The 17,653-nt window shown below is 35.9% G+C and overlaps 2 protein-coding genes across 3 annotated transcripts; both read right to left on the reverse strand.

Moving 5' to 3' along the window:
* Positions 1–27: 27 nt before the first annotated feature.
* Positions 28–3,794, reverse strand: LOC125221734 (chaperone protein dnaJ 10-like). 2 transcript variants are annotated; one of them, XM_048123952.1, is made up of 10 exons: positions 3,534–3,794; positions 3,276–3,335; positions 3,055–3,137; positions 2,782–2,941; positions 1,780–1,909; positions 1,507–1,665; positions 844–1,022; positions 672–752; positions 447–587; positions 28–320 (listed from the first exon to the last, which is right to left on the reverse strand). In XM_048123952.1, the coding sequence occupies exons 1-10, from the start codon at positions 3,618–3,620 to the stop codon at positions 228–230; spliced, it is 1,173 nt and encodes a 390-aa protein (XP_047979909.1). In that variant the 5' UTR covers positions 3,621–3,794; the 3' UTR covers positions 28–227. The 2 variants fall into 2 exon arrangements, with proteins under 2 accessions (XP_047979909.1, XP_047979908.1); XM_048123951.1 differs by having other exon boundaries at positions 447–590; positions 3,534–3,791.
* A 605-nt stretch (positions 3,795–4,399) lies between these two features.
* Positions 4,400–7,561, reverse strand: LOC125185178 (UDP-rhamnose/UDP-galactose transporter 3-like). The gene is made up of 5 exons (XM_048081675.1): positions 7,103–7,561; positions 6,552–6,736; positions 5,775–5,975; positions 5,103–5,264; positions 4,400–4,993 (listed from the first exon to the last, which is right to left on the reverse strand). The coding sequence occupies exons 1-5, from the start codon at positions 7,233–7,235 to the stop codon at positions 4,625–4,627; spliced, it is 1,050 nt and encodes a 349-aa protein (XP_047937632.1). The 5' UTR covers positions 7,236–7,561; the 3' UTR covers positions 4,400–4,624.
* Between the last annotated feature and the right edge of the window lie 10,092 nt (positions 7,562–17,653).

Raw genomic sequence — 17,653 nt, forward strand, 5'->3', positions numbered from 1 at the left:
AAAAAAATGTAGACATAAACAATGTGATGAATCTGAAGAGCATAACTTTTCTACTAACATACTCTGGTTTGGACAAATTACATAAAGTAAGCACAAAGTTTGGTACATGATCCATACATCTGTAATGATAATAAATAATAATGATATACACTAGTTGATCACTAGGCTAGCAAAGATTATACCACAATAATACAACAGCAAATGCTCTCCCAATCTGTGATGCATGCTTATGGTTGTCTGTGAACACCAGATGGAGCAGCTGACCTTGGAAAGTTATTGTACGGGCTTCCGGCAATCTGAGGAGCCTCCACATACGGGCTCTGTATAATTCAATAAATATAGTCGTTAGGCAAGACATGAAACGACATAAATGAACAAATTATTTAGATTTATATCGTTGTTTAGTTTCTTATAGGGAAATAGGGAGGGTTGAGACAAAGTTATACTGTGGTTGTAGAGACATTATCGTCGTTTACTGATCTAGCAGATGTGCTTGAAGGAGCATTGCTATGACTTGGCCCGCTTCCAAACAGTGTGTCGCTTGCAGGATCAGTTGGCACACTGTTACTACCGTTAGCTGGTTTCACCTTCTGAAAACAATTCGAGTAAAATACATTATATGATAACTTATATATGGAAGTTGATGAGCATTAGGGTGGCCTCTCAATTACCTGGAATATCTTGCCAAGAGTTTTCAAACCCTTTGCCCGCATACGGAGCTCCTCTTTCTTTGCATTGTTTTCTTGTAGAACCTGAGAGCATAAATTCATCGATAAACAGAAAGAAATTCGCTGTGAAGCAGTTAAAGTAAAGATTCAAAAGAAACAACAGCTGTTGGCTAACCATCTGGCAAACACGAGAAAGGGTTGCTTCTATATCAGCCACATTGAGCTTCCAAAGTGAGTCGATCATCAACTGCTTGTGTGATTGCATATATGCCTCAAGTTCTTCCTCCGTGTAATTCCCTTCAGCACTGAGCTGTTTTTTCATGTCTTCTTGCAGTTGAATTAAAGCAATCGCACCTAAGGCAACAACAGATATAATATCATGTCATGAGTTTTGTAGGAAAAAAGCAACACACAATTTTAAGATCGCGTATTAAGGAATCTAGCTAATCGTGCCGCTCCCTATGATATAGCCAAAATTAACCAAAGTTACCCTGCACTTTTAAGCTTGCGTATTAAGGAATCTAGGTAATCATATCTTATTTCTCGGGGCATCTTTCTGTCCATGTGTCGACTGTGACCTTGAATAAACTACACATGACAAGAGAGAGAGGCAGATGAGATTTGTTGTCTACATAAGTTCTTACTTATGTGTCTAGAGTTGTGTTTGCTTGACTATCACAAAACAACAAACAGATGGTTGTTCAACAGTGTCTAAAATTGTAATTAGAATAATTCAGTTCAAGACGCATGAATTTGATCTGGACAGACTAAGATGAGAAACGGGCAAGTGATTACGACCAAGCGAAGCAGCTTACGGATCAAGTGAGTTTAAGCTAACCTGTTGCAGCTGTTACTTGGGATTTGATAAAGTGTCCTTTATTGCGGAACCACTCAGCAACAAATGGTACACCAAGGTACATCACCTTCTTCCCAAGCTCTTTTGCTGCCTGCCTTGAATATATATAGCCAATCGTGTTCAGCATATCCACACCATAAGCTGTTTAGAACATTGTGCCATCAATATGCGAGTTTGTAGCTCCTCATGAGAAAAGATAGCAGAAGACAGGCTACAAGACAAGGAAAATGAAGGAAATTGCAAAGGATTTCGCACCGGCATTAGAAAGCCTCGATACTTCAGCCTCAGCATGGCGGATGAATTCCTCTTTATTTCCATGGACATACACGTTGAGTCTATCTTTGAGTATGCCAGCAAGCTTCTCTTCCCTTTCCTTTTGGACACTCTAAATTCAAAAGGAAAATCAAAACTTGGCTGAAAAGGAGATTTTGCTAAACAGAAAACCAATATAGAGGACTTTCGCACCAACAATGAACTCCTACATCAATAACTAAGTGCCCAGTCTCCATAATGAAAGGGATGCCCGGAAGTCATAAATTACTTAACAATAACATAATACTTTGTTTCTTTGTGTTAAAGCTTGTCAAAATCCTAAAACTAGGTCAACTTCACAAATCAAAGTTGGAATCTGGAATTATTATGGCCCTGGTGCCTTTTGTAGACAAAAGAGACAAACAAGCTCCAACTACAACATAAAATATACCAATGAAGCTGTTTAAGCAGAAACTGGATTACTAAGGAGAGAAAAAACTATCACTCTAATGGCATGTTTGGTAGGGGTGATAACTCATCTAGGGATGGAAATCCATGAAAAAAATGACATTTTTTTTCATGGATTTCCATCCCTAGATGAGTTATCACCCCTACCAAACATGGCCTAAGTCTATAACTGCACGATGATATTCTTTACCAGTAGACGGGAATGATGCTTCCCATCTCAACGGTAAGTATTTCAAAAGAACAAAAATGACTCACAGTTTTGTATGAATCAAAAGTCAAGACTCTTAGACAAAACTCCTCAGTTTTGTAGTAAGTGCATAAGGTATCACTTTAATACTATCATAGCTCACCAAAAGCTAAGGGACATTTTTGCACCAACATGTTTTTTGCCACCCAAATGAACCACAAATTAATATAGATGTAATTTAGAGCAATAATCTGATGAAACTGGTTCAATATAGAAATAAGAAACTATAGAATTAGCACATGTAACCCCATCAACACTCGAGGCAGAAATTTATCTAAATAAAATAGTACCCGCATTTTTTCCTGCAACTTTTTAGTATCCAATTCCTCTCCTTCAGTGAAAACATCCATAGAAGCCATTGATGTCATGGCAAGCTGGCCGATGTATTCCTCAAAAAGCTCGCTTCCAAAAAGCATGGCAAAGATTGCAGCAGGATCGATAATTGAATCTCTGAAAGGATTGACATAGAATATTATCACAAAGGGATGAGCAAACACCTAGTACAAACCATCATTTATTTATGCCAATAGCTAAATGCATGAAATAACTCAAACTAAACTTACGTCGAAATTCCTGATTTCCCATGAGCATCATACGCTTGTCTCTGCGACGGGTCACTCAGAACTTGATAAGCTTCACCCAAAATCTGAGGGAAAAGTACAAAAGAAAGAATAGCCACCTCAGTGTACATGAAACATCAACATATCATATTACTATTATAAAACTAATAGGTGAGCATTTCACCAAACAACAAGATAAAAACTTGGAAAATCAATCAGCTCACCTGAAATTTGTGTGCTGCATTAGGATCGTTTGGATTTTTGTCCGGATGAACTTGCCTAGCCTACAACAAGCATTTTCATCCAACCCCAGTTAGAAACATAAAAATCCCCCAAATTGATACCCCAATTCCAAATTTCGACTCAAAATCATGCACAAAAGTAAATCATAGCAACGGTTACAGACTGAATTGAAAAACCATATTCCCCCAAAATTAGTCCTAAAAAGCTAGGGCACGGCTGAAAATCAAAATCAAACACACCTTGACATAATAAGCCTTCTTAATCTCGGCCTCGGTGGCTGTGGGGCTCACACCCAGAACATCGTAATATTCGGTCTCCTTCACCATCTTCGTCGCTACTCCAATTTCTTCCGATCAACAATCACTGAAAATTTATTATCGGTACAAACGAAATGGCGGTATGGAAAATGTAAAGAAAAACAAACAGAAGGATGTGGTGAGGAATTATGCAGGAAGAGAGATGGAATCGAGCTCGAGGGTCGTTGTCTTCACCTCAATCCTCGTTGACTAAACTTAGTGGAGTAGGACTTCTAATTTTCTCCCAAATATGAACTTAGTATTTAAATTTGCTTACTTCTTCATTTTTTAATTGCAAAAATAAAATATACCCCATTAGTATTTACAATTAGGAAGATGTAATCTAATGTATACTCTGTATATTTTGATTGAGATAAGAAGCATGATAGAGAACGAACGATAAGCGTGCATGTTGAGTCGATATTCGATTAACTCAACTCCAAATACGACGTATTACAGAAATTATTTTTTTTAAATCGTGCATGTTTGGCTATTATCATGCGAAAATCTTTGCCATGAATACAAATGATTCGATCCACGATAAACTGAATGACAAAAAGTTTGTTAAATCATACTCTTATATAGCAGGTCGTCAAGTCGTAAGTTAAATAATACTTGTAATTAATTAAATCTTAATGAATAAGTTACTCTAAATTATTTTAAAACTCTCAAATAATTAATTAATAGAAATAATACTACTACTGACAGCGGTTACAATAATCCGTAGTCCAAGTGCGATACATACTATATTAGAGAGAGAGATCCATTTGAAATGAAAACTCTATATATAAATACTATGCAAAAATCAGTTGAGAAATTCTCGATTCCATTCAAACCTCCACAAATTATGGAAAACCAAAACAAATAAATTCTCCCCTCTTCATCAATGAACTTACCTAACCTCGAATTTCCTGAATCATATATGTGGTCTAACAAATGAATAGCGTCTTGCATAAACAGTAAAAATGGGATTCCACGACACCCTACACAAACTAAGATAGTAGGGACTTGATTCCAACAACGAGCTCCGATGGCTATGCCTTCGTTCCAGTCTTCGTCCCACCAGTCTCGGGATCCTTAGCAGCACCCGAGTTTATTCTCTCCAGCAACCTGAATTCCTCTTCGGTCAAGCTATTCTTGGCATGGGGTAGCGTCTTGGCATGCACCTGCTTTTCGAGCTCCATTGCCCAGCTATAAACTATCATGCCAACCACGGCTACGAGCATCCCCATGATGTTCTTGAAAGTCAGTTGGGAGTCGAACAACACCCATCCCAAAATAAGGACGCACACTGTTTTCATGTGACCCAACACTTGAAAGGAAACAGCTGAAAAACGTCCGATGCACAAGTACTGGCTCACGTTGCAGAACACGGCCAGAGAACACGACAGAAGTATGAACATCTGCAGGTATACACCATCCCGTGTTAGTTAAGAAAGAAGATTGTCCGTGCAGGATAAAGACCAGTGCTACTATATAGATTGTGATTGGGGTGAGGAGAAGAGTGCTTACGATGACTCCACCACCAAAATTATAATCGAAAATCAAATTTCCCGAAAGATAGAAGTCAACGACGGGACCCAGCACAAGAAGAGAGCCAGCTTGGATTGGAGTTGTTTTGCTCAATAATTCGAAGGAACCAATAGAGTACTTCTTCTGCAGAGAACCTATTGACTGCACCAAGGACCGAGAATAATATATCCGATCAATAATCCATGAGCACAAATTTAGGCAACAAACAATGGATTTCTAATATCTACGTAACATTTAAAAAATGATCAATGGGTTTCAATACACAGTTAGAAAACAGAGAGCCAAGCAGTACTTGATTAGAGCTATTTCAGGTAATGGCTAAGCTAAACTGCTTAAGTTTCCAAACCGTGAAGGAAACTAGAATAACAACCAAAAGCATGAAGCAGAAACAAAATTGAAATGTGTATGTTTCGTACTAGAACTGGATAAATACTTTGGACCAAATTTAAAAATTTTAAGGATCTAAATAAGGTGCCATACAGTTAAATCAAAGTAAACTAGACTTATTATCTGGTAGTCCATATAAATATAGAGGCAGCAAGAACAAGTAAAAAGCAAAAGGTTTTTACTTCTCTCCTATTGGGCATTAAATCTGACAAACTCTAAGACATCACAAGAGGAGAAAAGGGAATGGAAAGAAGTTATACTCACAATTTGCTGTAACGATGTTGAAACAACTGCAACACAAGCACACAGAAATCCTTTGGCATTCACCTTTACGTCCGTAACAGTGCAAACACCAACACCTATAACTACAATTACCACAGACAGTTTAACTTCTCTTGAATACTGCTTATTGTGAAGCATCCATTCCATTATACAGACCACTGGAATCATGCTCAGTTTCGAAATCTACACCAAAAACAAGAATTACAACACAATTAGTTTAACAGACTTACTTCATACGGAGTAGTAAAATGCAATAAAAATGTGTAATCCTTGCATTGCCAGATGTAGCAAGTTCGCAACAAAACTGATACAGTATGTGATTTTGATAATACAGAATAAATTAGATTCCCAACAACTTTTCTCGTAAACAAAGAACTTAAGTATTTTTCCTGCATGTTTGGCAGGTCCTGAGCATCAACTAGTGTCCAGTCATAATTCTTTAAATACAATTGTTTAATATATATTCAAACCAGAAATTAACCAACGAAATTTTTTTGAAGTAGAAGCTTAAAAGTATATGTGCTCAATCCAGTAATATGATGCGCAAATACAAAAAAGGACATGAACAAAAACAATGCATCTCAAAATCAAATGAGATGTATAACAACCGGTTGCCAGTTCATGTGCTGAGGCAGGAAGTCATTTCAACCTTCACCACTAAAGAAGGAAGGGAAGGGGTATTTCCAATTAGTATAACACATATGGGCAAGCAACACGGTAAATTATAGTACATATGTTTGGAATGTTATAGAACCATACCTGGTAAAATCCAACTGAGTTCAGCATGAGGCTCAAATTCATCCCTGTGATAGACATATTAGCCACAACTGAGAACCAAAGAAGTTCCCAAAATGGCACATGCTTTGATGTGGACAAGCCCGTCGCATTTGATATCATGCCAACAATCGCAGTCACAGCAAAGTGGAAACCAGTCAATGTTGTGGCTGCAATGATTAAAAGATATTAGTAAACATAAAGGTTATAAATGAACTGAAATTTGAAATGCCTAGGGGTCTTTTTCTTCTTCTGGATATTAGTTATATCTGACATTTATGAAGACATTTAATCTGAAGATCAGAATAATTCAATCTGAAGATCGATTGGCACAAAAATAGAGCTTTAATTAATGGAGTAGTAGGTAAGAAGAAAAGATGAAACACACGAATTACCTCAAAAATAACATAATTAAAAAGCATATCCATTTGAATCATTCAATCTGATGCTATATAATTAAAAGGTATTCTCCATCGATTCATTAAAAGGCTGAAAATGCAAAAGATCTCGCGTGATTAAAAAGGAAACAAACTAACCGAATTTAAAAGCATATCCATTGGATGACATGAGCTGCTTGTTCGCCATAATGATTCCGACGGAGCTGACAACGTTCATCGCCCACGCACCCATATCCGACACCGCGGATGACGATTTCTTCTCCCCCTCCATCTCCGATTCTCTTTCTCACTCTCCAGCTACCTCAATTGAATCCACAATACTCTATAGATCCGCCACGCGCAACGGAAAAAGCGGGAAAGCGGGAACAATGGCGCCGTGCAATAATCTCACATTGATTGTGCGGAATTGATCAACAAAACCGACTCCTTGAGCTACGAAATAAGCCGGTGGCGAACAACACCGACGAATTCCGCCGATTGGGAACTTAATCGAGCTGCTCTAATGCGCCAATTGCATCTTCGGATTGTTTGCGATGAATGCAATGAGAGAGAGAATAGATCTGAGAGAGATAATGAAACAAAATAAGAAACGAGATTTAAAGGAGATGACGATTCACGCTTCTTACATTTCTCCGCCCAAATTTGGCTCTTTTAATAACGCGTTTCATCTCCTCAACTAGTGAACAAATTTTAACGCCTCATTTATTACTTTTTCCAAATAAAATGTTAAATAAATATACTATTCCTATTTTATAAGAGAGTGTGCAATGTTTTAGAGGAGTTTGAGGTCCATATAAATTAAAAGAAATGACAAGGTAAAAACATTATATTAGTAAAATGAAGCATTATATAGTCAATATTCACAATGATTTTTGTAGGGTAATATTCATTATTCACATGATTGCTATGGTCTTCTTATGATATGGAAATTTGAAAACTCGTTCGATATCTTTGATTATTGATGGTAAATAATGGACTATTTCTTGGTGGATTTTGAATGGAATAATTTCAATCGAAAAAGTGGACCATTTCTTGTTTTTTACTACATTATTATATGGCTAAAACTACGTTGAATTAGAAAAGTCAAAGCAATTAATTTTAAGGAATAGGTACAATGTTGATTTGATAAGATTTAGGAATGAAGAAATTTACGATTATTGCTACTTTCCCTTATTGTATAAATAAGTGCATAGATTTGATGGTTTATTTATTTTGGGACGGAATCTTTGACACGAAATTTTTGCACATACGGTACTTAATATATCGAGTCAACATATTAGATATATGAATATAATGCATGCTTTACGTATCTAATAAAATATAAATTTATTGCATCATAGTATCAGTATGTAGTGGGTGTATTCATCATTTTTAAACATTCTCTTTTAGTTACAAAATTACTACTATCAATCTATAATTTTTATTATTAAAATAGTTCATGGGCAAAAATGGAAAAATTAACTTGTGTACTTATTATTAATTTATTGATTTACATAATGGTTTATAAGTAAATTGTTAATTATATGACCACCTGCCACTGCTCCATAATTTAATTAATAACAAATGGAGGAACACAAAAACAAACTTATTGCATCGAATTAATAAAGTGGGTGAATAAGTTTAATGTTTTTTGCTCCCAACTAAGGAAAGATCATACATAACCTCTCGTCAACTGCACTGCACAAAGAATTAAAAAACAATTATATATAGTGCTGTGAAAATGATTGCATAAACTGTCATTATTTATATGCATGTGTTTGTGGTAAATAATAAAATGGGGAGTTTTTCATATAATTTGTAATAAAATGGTGAGATTTATTAATTAAATTGTTTTATGATCTTGTATATCATGTGTCGGTAGTCTAGTAGCATATGGCCACGTTACTTACTCCCCGACAAAAATGCCACTTTGTATCCTTTATATTCTTGTTTTATTTATAAAAAATCTATTTTATAATAAAATTCAATAAATAATAGTAATTCAAGTAACAATTGTGTCCAATGATTACAACAACTGATACATACGAGCATCCATATCATGAACACCTTTCAAAAAAATTCATTTAGAAATAGCAGTGAAAATAAAATTAATAATGTGTCACCAAATACTATCATTCATCTTAATCCCTCTATCTTAATTCGTCAGTCTAAATTGAAAATATTTATTGCTAAAAGGACACCTTTCAATAATATATGTTGTCGCAACATCATACAAGTAAGGGTAATACTAAGTCAAACAAGTGTTAATAATTTAAGGGACATTATTTCAGTATATCTTTAAACTCTTTACATTTCTTAATTTTAAGAATAAAATGGTAATCGAGAAAGATGATATTTATAAATATATTGCATATTGGCGATAAAAGATGAGATTAGAAGATGTAATTGTATTTCAGCGTGTCGTTATAATGTAGTTTAGCCCCTCAATATATAGGCATGATTATTTCCTATTTGTGGATCACACAATAAATTGTAATCAATCTAATAGGGGAAATTATGTAATTGAATCAATTAGTCTGCAATCTTCTCTCAAAATTGATGTGCTTTGACATGAATATCCATACATAGATGTGTTTCTTGTAGTTCAAAAAAAATAAAACGGCGATCCCTCTTGTCCAAAACTCTACTTAATTTTTGTACTTATTTCACAAAATTGTTCTCTCTGTTTTTCCGGGAAGAGAAGCTGTTGTGGGATCGAAAGGTGAAGCTGCTGTGGCTGAATATGGAACTTCCGACGGTGGGGCCCGAGAGATTTCTTCAATTCGACAAATTGCGTTTGAATTTGGTGATATATAGTCGATGAATTTCGTTATTCTATTTTTGAAATTTGGTGGAAATTTATTAGTAGTATGTTAAGCTAAAAAACCTATTTTAATTAATTAGTAGTAGAATATAATTTTGTGATTGAATTTGGCAGGTAGGTATTTTCATCGTTTTGTGGATGACCATAGGCTTTGCTGTGCTGACCGCTTTGTGCTTTGTGAATACCGGACGTCCGCGCCTCGCCACAATGGCGGACGTCCGCCTGCCCTTCTGACATACTTGGATTTTACATGGTTTTAGAGGGTGGTTTGTATGAACTTGAGCATATTTCGTCTATTATTAAGCGTGTTTATATCTACTTCTCTATTATGTTGGTATGTTGACCATTTTGTTAAGAATGTGTAGAAAAAGGTACAAAATATGTGGATGTGCAGCAGCTTTGGTTTGAGACAATATTTACTGGATATTTTGAAGTTCAATCAGCTCCTAATGCATATCAATCTCTTCGTCTTTGAAAGAGCTTCGCGTGGGTATCTCGCACACCTCAATCGGAGTTCGGTAGAAGAAGTTATGACCATTATACGAACACTGCGCTGTCCAGAAATTCCTACCCGCCCGGGTGAATTATTACCCTATAATTCCACCCGGCCGGGCCCGTCAATCTGACGTTTTTCAAAGCAGAAACGCTATTTTTGAAGGGGGGAATAAGAAGGAAGAATTAGGTCAATTCTATTCATTCTCTACAAGCGACAAAACACATCTCTCTCTTGGTGAAGAATTCTTGGAAGAAGATTGAAGATTCAAGCTTCAATTCTTCCGCCAATTGCAATTCGGATCATGATTTCCATTGTTTTGCTTAGTTTCTTTTTGTTTTCTACCATGAACATGAGTAGCTAAACATCTTTTATGTAGAATTCTTAGTGAAGATGCATTGATTTATAGTTTTAATCCAATTGACTTCGTTTTTATCTTGCTCTTGCAATTGTTTGAATTATTCTTGTGCTTTTTCCTAACAATTGCTTGATCACCTATTGGGAGTGTAGGGTTTCTTAGAATAATCGAGAGATGAAATATTTAACCTTGAAAGAAGAATTATTCACACCTTAATTCAATAAAACTCGGGAGAGTTGAGGTTTTGAGTGGGATCTTTAATCTAATCGAACTATTAGGAGTTAGGTCTAAGAATTAGAAGGAGACTTCAATTATTACACCTAATCTACGGATTTCTCGGGAGGGGGTTTAATCTATATTTGTGATTGATTCAACAATTCTGGAGACTTTAAATGGTAATTTGTTTCAATTGGGTTAGGCTATGAGTTGTGCATCGGATCTTTGAATTATGCATATTTCTCTATCATTTTCTATAACTTGCTTAATTGTTTTCTTGTTTAAGTGCTTATTTTAATCTCTGATTTTATATGCTTTTAGTAGTTGTTAGTTTAAAACCAAAATTCTCGATCGTCTGGATAGTAGTTGAAATTTGTTCGTGGTACTTAGGTTTACACTAAATTGTCTCTGTGGGATACGATATACTCTTGCTTGTTGTTTGCTACGATAACCCCGTACACTTGCGGGTATTATTTGGGTAAAATAAAGTTGAGTCACCTTCCCGCGAAAGCCGCGGCCTTCCCGTGTCCTCTCGGGACGTCCTCATCCTCCTCTCCGAGCCACAATGGCGCCCTTCCCCGACGGACTTCCCCGGAGCCTATCTGAAGGGCGACGAGAAGTCCGCCATCCGGCCAACCCGTTTAACCCGCCAATCCATTCGGGCCAACCCGTTTAGCCCGTTTTGTATTCGGATAATAAAATTACAACCCTAACCCGCTCATATTACCAGGTTGTTCGGGCCGGCCTATGGGTTTCGGGTTGAATTGACATCCCTAGTTATCACGTTGCCCGACGGGAAGAACCCGCGCATAACTCGAAACTATTATTTCCGCCGACCCTGTGCCAGGGCGCCGGAGCAATTTCGATTGCCGAGCGACAGCCGCCGATCGCCGTTAAGGGAAAAGACCTTAACACATATAGGCAAGATTATTTTCGTATAAGGTCTTGCATATAGGCAAGATTATTTTCTATCTATGAAAAACACAATTAATTGTAATCAATATATTTTAAGACATTATGTATTTCAATCAATTATTCTGTCATCTTCTTTCCTTGTGTACATAGACGTTTTTTTATGGGTACTAGTTCACTAAAAAAATACTTAAAAGCAAAATAAAATTCACATTAAAAAATGTACCCTAGTTTTATTACTGGCGTCCACAAAAGGAGTGTGCATCTAAACTGGCGATCCCTCTTCTCCAAAACTCTACTTAGAGTGGATCTATTACTCCATATTTCCTAATCCATTCATACTTCACCTCTCACAATTTAACTTAATAAAATAAGAGTAAAACATGTAAGTGATGATTAAGTGATAGTGGAATTATTTAATTAAGTTATGAGTGTGGAGTAGGAAAGTTGGAGTAGCAATGCCAAAACTCTACTTAAAATTTTCTTTCACAAAATTGCATTCTATTCTTTCCCTCTTTATCTTTCTCAAAATTTCGGGGAGAGAAGCTGATTATGGAACTTCCGGCGGTGGGGTCCGAGATTTCTTCAATTCGACAAATTGCGTTTGAATTTGGTGATAATTCTATTTCTGAAATCTAGTGGAAATTTGTTCCGAATTGAATGATTAGATATAATTAGTAGTTTTAAATAATTAGTAAAGCAGATGTCTTCATTCTTCGCAGGTAGGTATTTTCATGGTTTTGTGGATGAGCATAGGCTTTGCTGTGCTTGGCGGGAGAGCACGTTGGAAAAGCAGTAATTGCTTCCACTTTCATGACCGAATTTGCAGCGGGATTGATGTGCATAATTGTGGCCAAATATATAACCACAATTTACAAGAATCATTTGCTGAATGTTGCAATTCAAATACATGGGATGTACATTGTTAAGTACAATTTTTGGGATCAACCTTCCTGATCCTCTGTTCCCTCTGGTAATAGGCGATTATTTTAGTTGGCTATGAATAATTATCACGTAAATATTCAACCGAATAAGCCCTTTGAATACTAATCTTTTTTTATCTGTTTGCAGATAGGCTTGGCTGGCCTTATTTGGACACTTTGTATAGCCTTCTTCTATGATAGAATAATGCAGCCCATCATTCCTCTTAAGAAGGGATGAGATTCTGAAAATCACAGCACAAGTGATCTGTTTTGTTGAGACCATCTGTTTACTCTGACTTTGATGGCTGCTTTTTGGATGTCGTAATTGTCATTGATCATTGTATTCATATGATTGTGGTTTTTGGATCATTTATTGAAAGTATTTTCTATTGTAAAAATGATTAATTACACAAGCATGTTAATGGGCCTAGCATCTTGGTGAGCTTTAGTTGCAGACCCTAGCATTTTGAGTGATGCAAATCAAACCCAAAATTGAGATAGATTACACTACTTAGCAAATCAAGCTCAAAAGTTTTTATTTGTAGATGATTTTGTCGCCTTACCATTGAGTTCAGCCCGAAAACCAAAAAATGCAGGTAAAATGGAGCCCGCCCTACATAATGTACAATCACATTAAAAAAAAATTCGAATTTGGTTAATTTTTGAAAAAAAAATATCCATTAAACTGAAATCTTTTATTTTGTATTATGACTTATGTGAAAGGAAACACTTCATTGGTGTATAAAAAATGAAATGTGTCAATGCTTTTGCCATATTCAATTTTTTTTCTAAATAACTATTCTTTTTAAATGAAATACATCAATACTCCTTCAAAAACACCAATAAGATTGGCCGTGTTTCACATAACTCAAAAAATATATTCTCATTTAGGAAATCATATATCATCTCAAATTCGAATTTTGCTCTCAAGATCTTCTCTACATACAAAAAGTTAAAAACAAAATCAGTTTATAGTAGTACCTTATTATCACTGAAATGTTTGGTTTCTTTTAGAAAAGAAGACAAACTATCAAGGAATAGTTAGAGTGTTAATTTGATAAGTAGTAGTAGGATTTAGGAATGAAGCAATTTAAGATTATTGCTATTCTCTCCTATTGTAAGTGCATAGATTTGATGGTTCATCATTTTTAGGACAGAATCTCCAGCACGAAATTTTGCATATACGGTATTATAGTTATATACCTCTCTTTTTTACCATATCAATTCCTGACTAGTATTAAAGAATCTCCATAATATTCTCTTCAAATCTTTCCTTGAATTAATTTCCCTTAATACGGTTTTCTCTATTTAAAATCATGCCTAACAATATTTGACTAATACAAAGAAGGTACTATCGTACTATAAATTAAATATAGAAAATTAACAAACCCATAAACGTAAAATTTGTAATTATTGTTTGTTAGATTATTAAGAATTAACTTGATTTCCATAAAAAACTTTCTGCCTGTAAATAGCCCTTAGTTTTTCATGAAGTTGTGTCTGAGTTTCTCCTCATATTTTCTTATGTGGCATAGTGAGATACAATTGCGTGTCATTAAGTTGGATTGATTCTTATTAGTGGCAGACGTAGAATTTTAGTGCTGAGTTCAAACTACTACTAATAATTATTTCATATTTTTAGTGTCCACGAAAATAAAACCAATGTCGACATGAACAATACAAAATAAGAGAGATGGATAATGAAAGAAATAATTTGATAATTAGATACTAATACATTTAAAACATACGGCAGTGAGGCCAAAATTTTTATATAAATAGCATTATCATCTGATTAAACAACATTGAACATACTATAAGAAAAAATGGTTGATGCAAGGCGCCTAGAACCATTCTACTTTTGCCGTGACCTGGTAAAAGTAGAAGCTAATAAAATTTTGTGTGATTGATGATTGCTTATCTTAAATGCAAGTAAATGATTGAATATGATGAATTGTTTGTTGGAATATTAAAATATAAACTTGATTTTTATAAATATTTAAATATTATCTAGAATTGAGGATGAAAATCTAGGTATTTATAATATGAAAGAATTAAGTAAAGAATTAATACCTTTAAAGAGGAGAAGGAAGTTTAAAAAGGAAATTATTGTATTGTAGATGACAACTTACATAATTCTATCATTACATTACTATACAAATAGCTTAAAGAAAAATCTAAGTCGCTAACTTTTGCAATCATAAATAAATAACTCTCTTTGTCTCATTAAAAATAAAACGTTTCCTTTTTTTTATTGTCCCATTAAAATTAAACATTTCTTAAAATGGAAACAACCCTATCTCTATTTTTCATATTTCTCACTTTACTCTCTCTTCATTAACTCATAAAACATAAAATCCCGTGCCGATTTCCAAATATTTCATTTTAAGTGGGACAGAGGGAGTATCTTCGATTAGTTGGATGACAAATCCTCGCAACAAATAAGTATAAAATCACAATAATTTTCATTTCAGTAATACAGTCTCTCCAATTACGTTTGTGATCCTGCTAATGAGATATAGCATGCTCAATGTGATTCTCATCCACAACTCTGTGTGATAGGCCCATCACTCTTCATGCTTGGAGGCTTATATTATTGTGAAAATTATTGCATTAATTGGCATTTATGTATATGCATGGTTTTGTGATGTGGTAAATAATAAAATGGAGAGTATCTATCGTATGCACGCGTGTTCAAGATTCTAGATATGATAAGAAATAGGGGTAAATGTTGGTGTTATTGATTGTTCATATTTCAAGATTAATTTCTGGAAGGCCGAGGTACAAACTAGGCCCGCACTGTTGGGATGTGTTATTCGCATAAATTAATTCTCATCATTTTGGTGGTTTTTATTTCTGCATGGAATTACCCACTCACCCCTTAAAAATTCAATTTCTCAAGTAGTCATCTTCCCCACTCGCATTTTGGATTTCTGCACCGGCAGATTTCGTCTTCTTCCTCAAGATGAAGCTGGAAACGTCCATGATTCCCTCGAGATCTGCAAATCTCAACTCCCAAGGGGACACATGAATCTCAAATCTGAAAAATCTCAAGCTCCTGAGGTGATACTGCCGTCTCCGGCGAGCAGCGGGAGCCACCAGCCACCTCTCCTCTCTCTACCCACCCGCCGATTCCATCTCCCTCCCTCTTCTCAATTCCTCTCTTAAATTGTCACCAATTTCAAAGAAACATTCGAAGGTTGTCACCACCTCTGCGCTTTCCTCGCAAAGCCCACGCCACCTCCGCCCCGCACGGCTTCGGCTTCAGATTGATGAGACTGTGAACAACTTCTAAGAAGCCCAGATTGATGAGGAAAAGTGGCTAATGTTGGGAAATTGATGAGACTGTGAACAACTTCTAAGAAGCCAAGATTTCTTAATTAAGTGAATCTTCTTCTTCACCCCACTTGCGTGTTCATGGACTAAAGCAATTCCTAGGGGCATTTGAGTCAGTCAACAAATGAATGTTTAAAAATAAATAGAAAACAAAATTAAATATGCAAAATCTAGATCTATTTCTTCAACCTTGAACAAAAGATTAATACTCCTAGTTCATTTATGTGGGCCCCATGCAGCTAAATCTGATCCAGAAAGAACATGAACATGTAATGAAATATAGAGATTTAATTAAATTGGTTGATGTATCTCTCATTACAACCGAAGATGTTCTTGCATCATATGTCGGTAGTCTAGTAGCATATGGCCACGTCACTCCCCCGCGGCCGCACGCACACCGACAAAAATGCCACCTTGTTTCCTTTTATTTGATTTTTGTTAAGAAAATTTTAATAATATTAATATTATTAATTTAAGTAGTAGTATCGTTTATTGGTTACAATAATTTTTTTTACGAGTGTTCATAATGTGAATACGTTCTAAAATTATTTAATCAGAAATAGATAAAACTCTTATTATATGTACCCAAATTACAGTTAAATAGACGATATAATATAGTAACTCAATTAGTAGAAACACTTCTCCAATTATTAAGTCAGGGATTTGAATCACCACTGAATCTTATTTTGCAGGTCGATAATTATAATATTCATTGCAAAAAAAGTTGTTTACATTTCTTAATTTCAAAAGATGCTTGAATCTTCGATATCAATCAATTATATTTATCTTCTCACAAATATGATGTCGTAAAATAAATTTTTTTTATCATACTACATGTTTTAGCTTTTTCATTTTCTCAAGTCTTCTCCTTCCTAGAAATTCTGAGTATCAGGGTATTGCCATGGTTGTTTTCGCCAAACATAAGAGTAAATTTGTCGTCATGGGTCGGCTATCCTAGGGGCGAAGCTAGGGGAGAAGCATGGGTTCCCCGGGATGTTAGGCAGCATAGACTGTATGCATTGGGAGTGGAAGAACTGTCCGACTGGCTGGAAGGGGGCCTACACGACCGGCTACAAGTCAAAGAATCCCACGATAATCCTCGAGGCCGTAGCTGATTACCGGCTGTGGATCTGGCATGCGTATTTTGGGGTAGCCGGGTCGAACAACGACCTCAACGTCCTGAACTCGTCTCCCCTCTTCAACGAGAAGTGCCAGGGCGTCGGTCCAGCCATCTCATTTGTGGCCAACGGCAACCGGCATGATATGGGCTACTACTTGGCGGATGGGATATACCCTCGGTGGCCGGTCTTTGTGAAGACGATCAGGCAAACAAGTGATGAAAAGAAGGCCTACTTTGCGGAACGATAGGAGTCGGCGCGCAAGGACGTGGAGCGCGCATTTGGTGTGCTCCAGTCTCGATGGGCGGCAATTAAGGGTCCAACGCGTTTGTGGGATGTCGGATGCGTTTCTTGAGCTCCACAACAGGCAGATGCCTCACTTCAAAAATTTTCTATCTACATCTTTAATTTTGCTACCAAATTTCCTTATAAGTGCACCAAAAAATTTACTCATATAGTAGTAGTCCACCTACATCATCAAATTCTTAGCTCGGTCCATGGTAAGTGCTAACACCTCTACTCTATATACCAAA

Source organism: Salvia hispanica, chromosome 4, assembly GCF_023119035.1.
Source record: "Salvia hispanica cultivar TCC Black 2014 chromosome 4, UniMelb_Shisp_WGS_1.0, whole genome shotgun sequence".
Classification (NCBI taxonomy): domain Eukaryota; kingdom Viridiplantae; phylum Streptophyta; class Magnoliopsida; order Lamiales; family Lamiaceae; genus Salvia; species Salvia hispanica.

Bases quoted from the DNA above. Each gene is read 5' to 3' on its own strand.
- LOC125221734 (XM_048123951.1), bottom strand. From the start codon at position 3,620: ATGGTGAAGGAGACCGAATATTACGATGTTCTGGGTGTGAGCCCCACA. The intron at 1,023-1,506 runs GTTAGCTTAAAC...TTGTTGCCTTAG, and splicing joins CCAAGTAACAGCTGCAACAG to GTGCGATTGCTTTAATTCAA. The intron at 753-843 runs GTTAGCCAACAG...TTATGCTCTCAG, and splicing joins TTTCTCGTGTTTGCCAGATG to GTTCTACAAGAAAACAATGC.
- LOC125185178 (XM_048081675.1), bottom strand. From the start codon at position 7,235: ATGGAGGGGGAGAAGAAATCGTCATCCGCGGTGTCGGATATGGGTGCG. The intron at 6,737-7,102 runs GTTAGTTTGTTT...TAATCATTGCAG, and splicing joins TGGATATGCTTTTAAATTCG to CCACAACATTGACTGGTTTC. The intron at 4,994-5,102 runs GTAAGCACTCTT...GTATACCTGCAG, and splicing joins ATTTTGGTGGTGGAGTCATC to ATGTTCATACTTCTGTCGTG.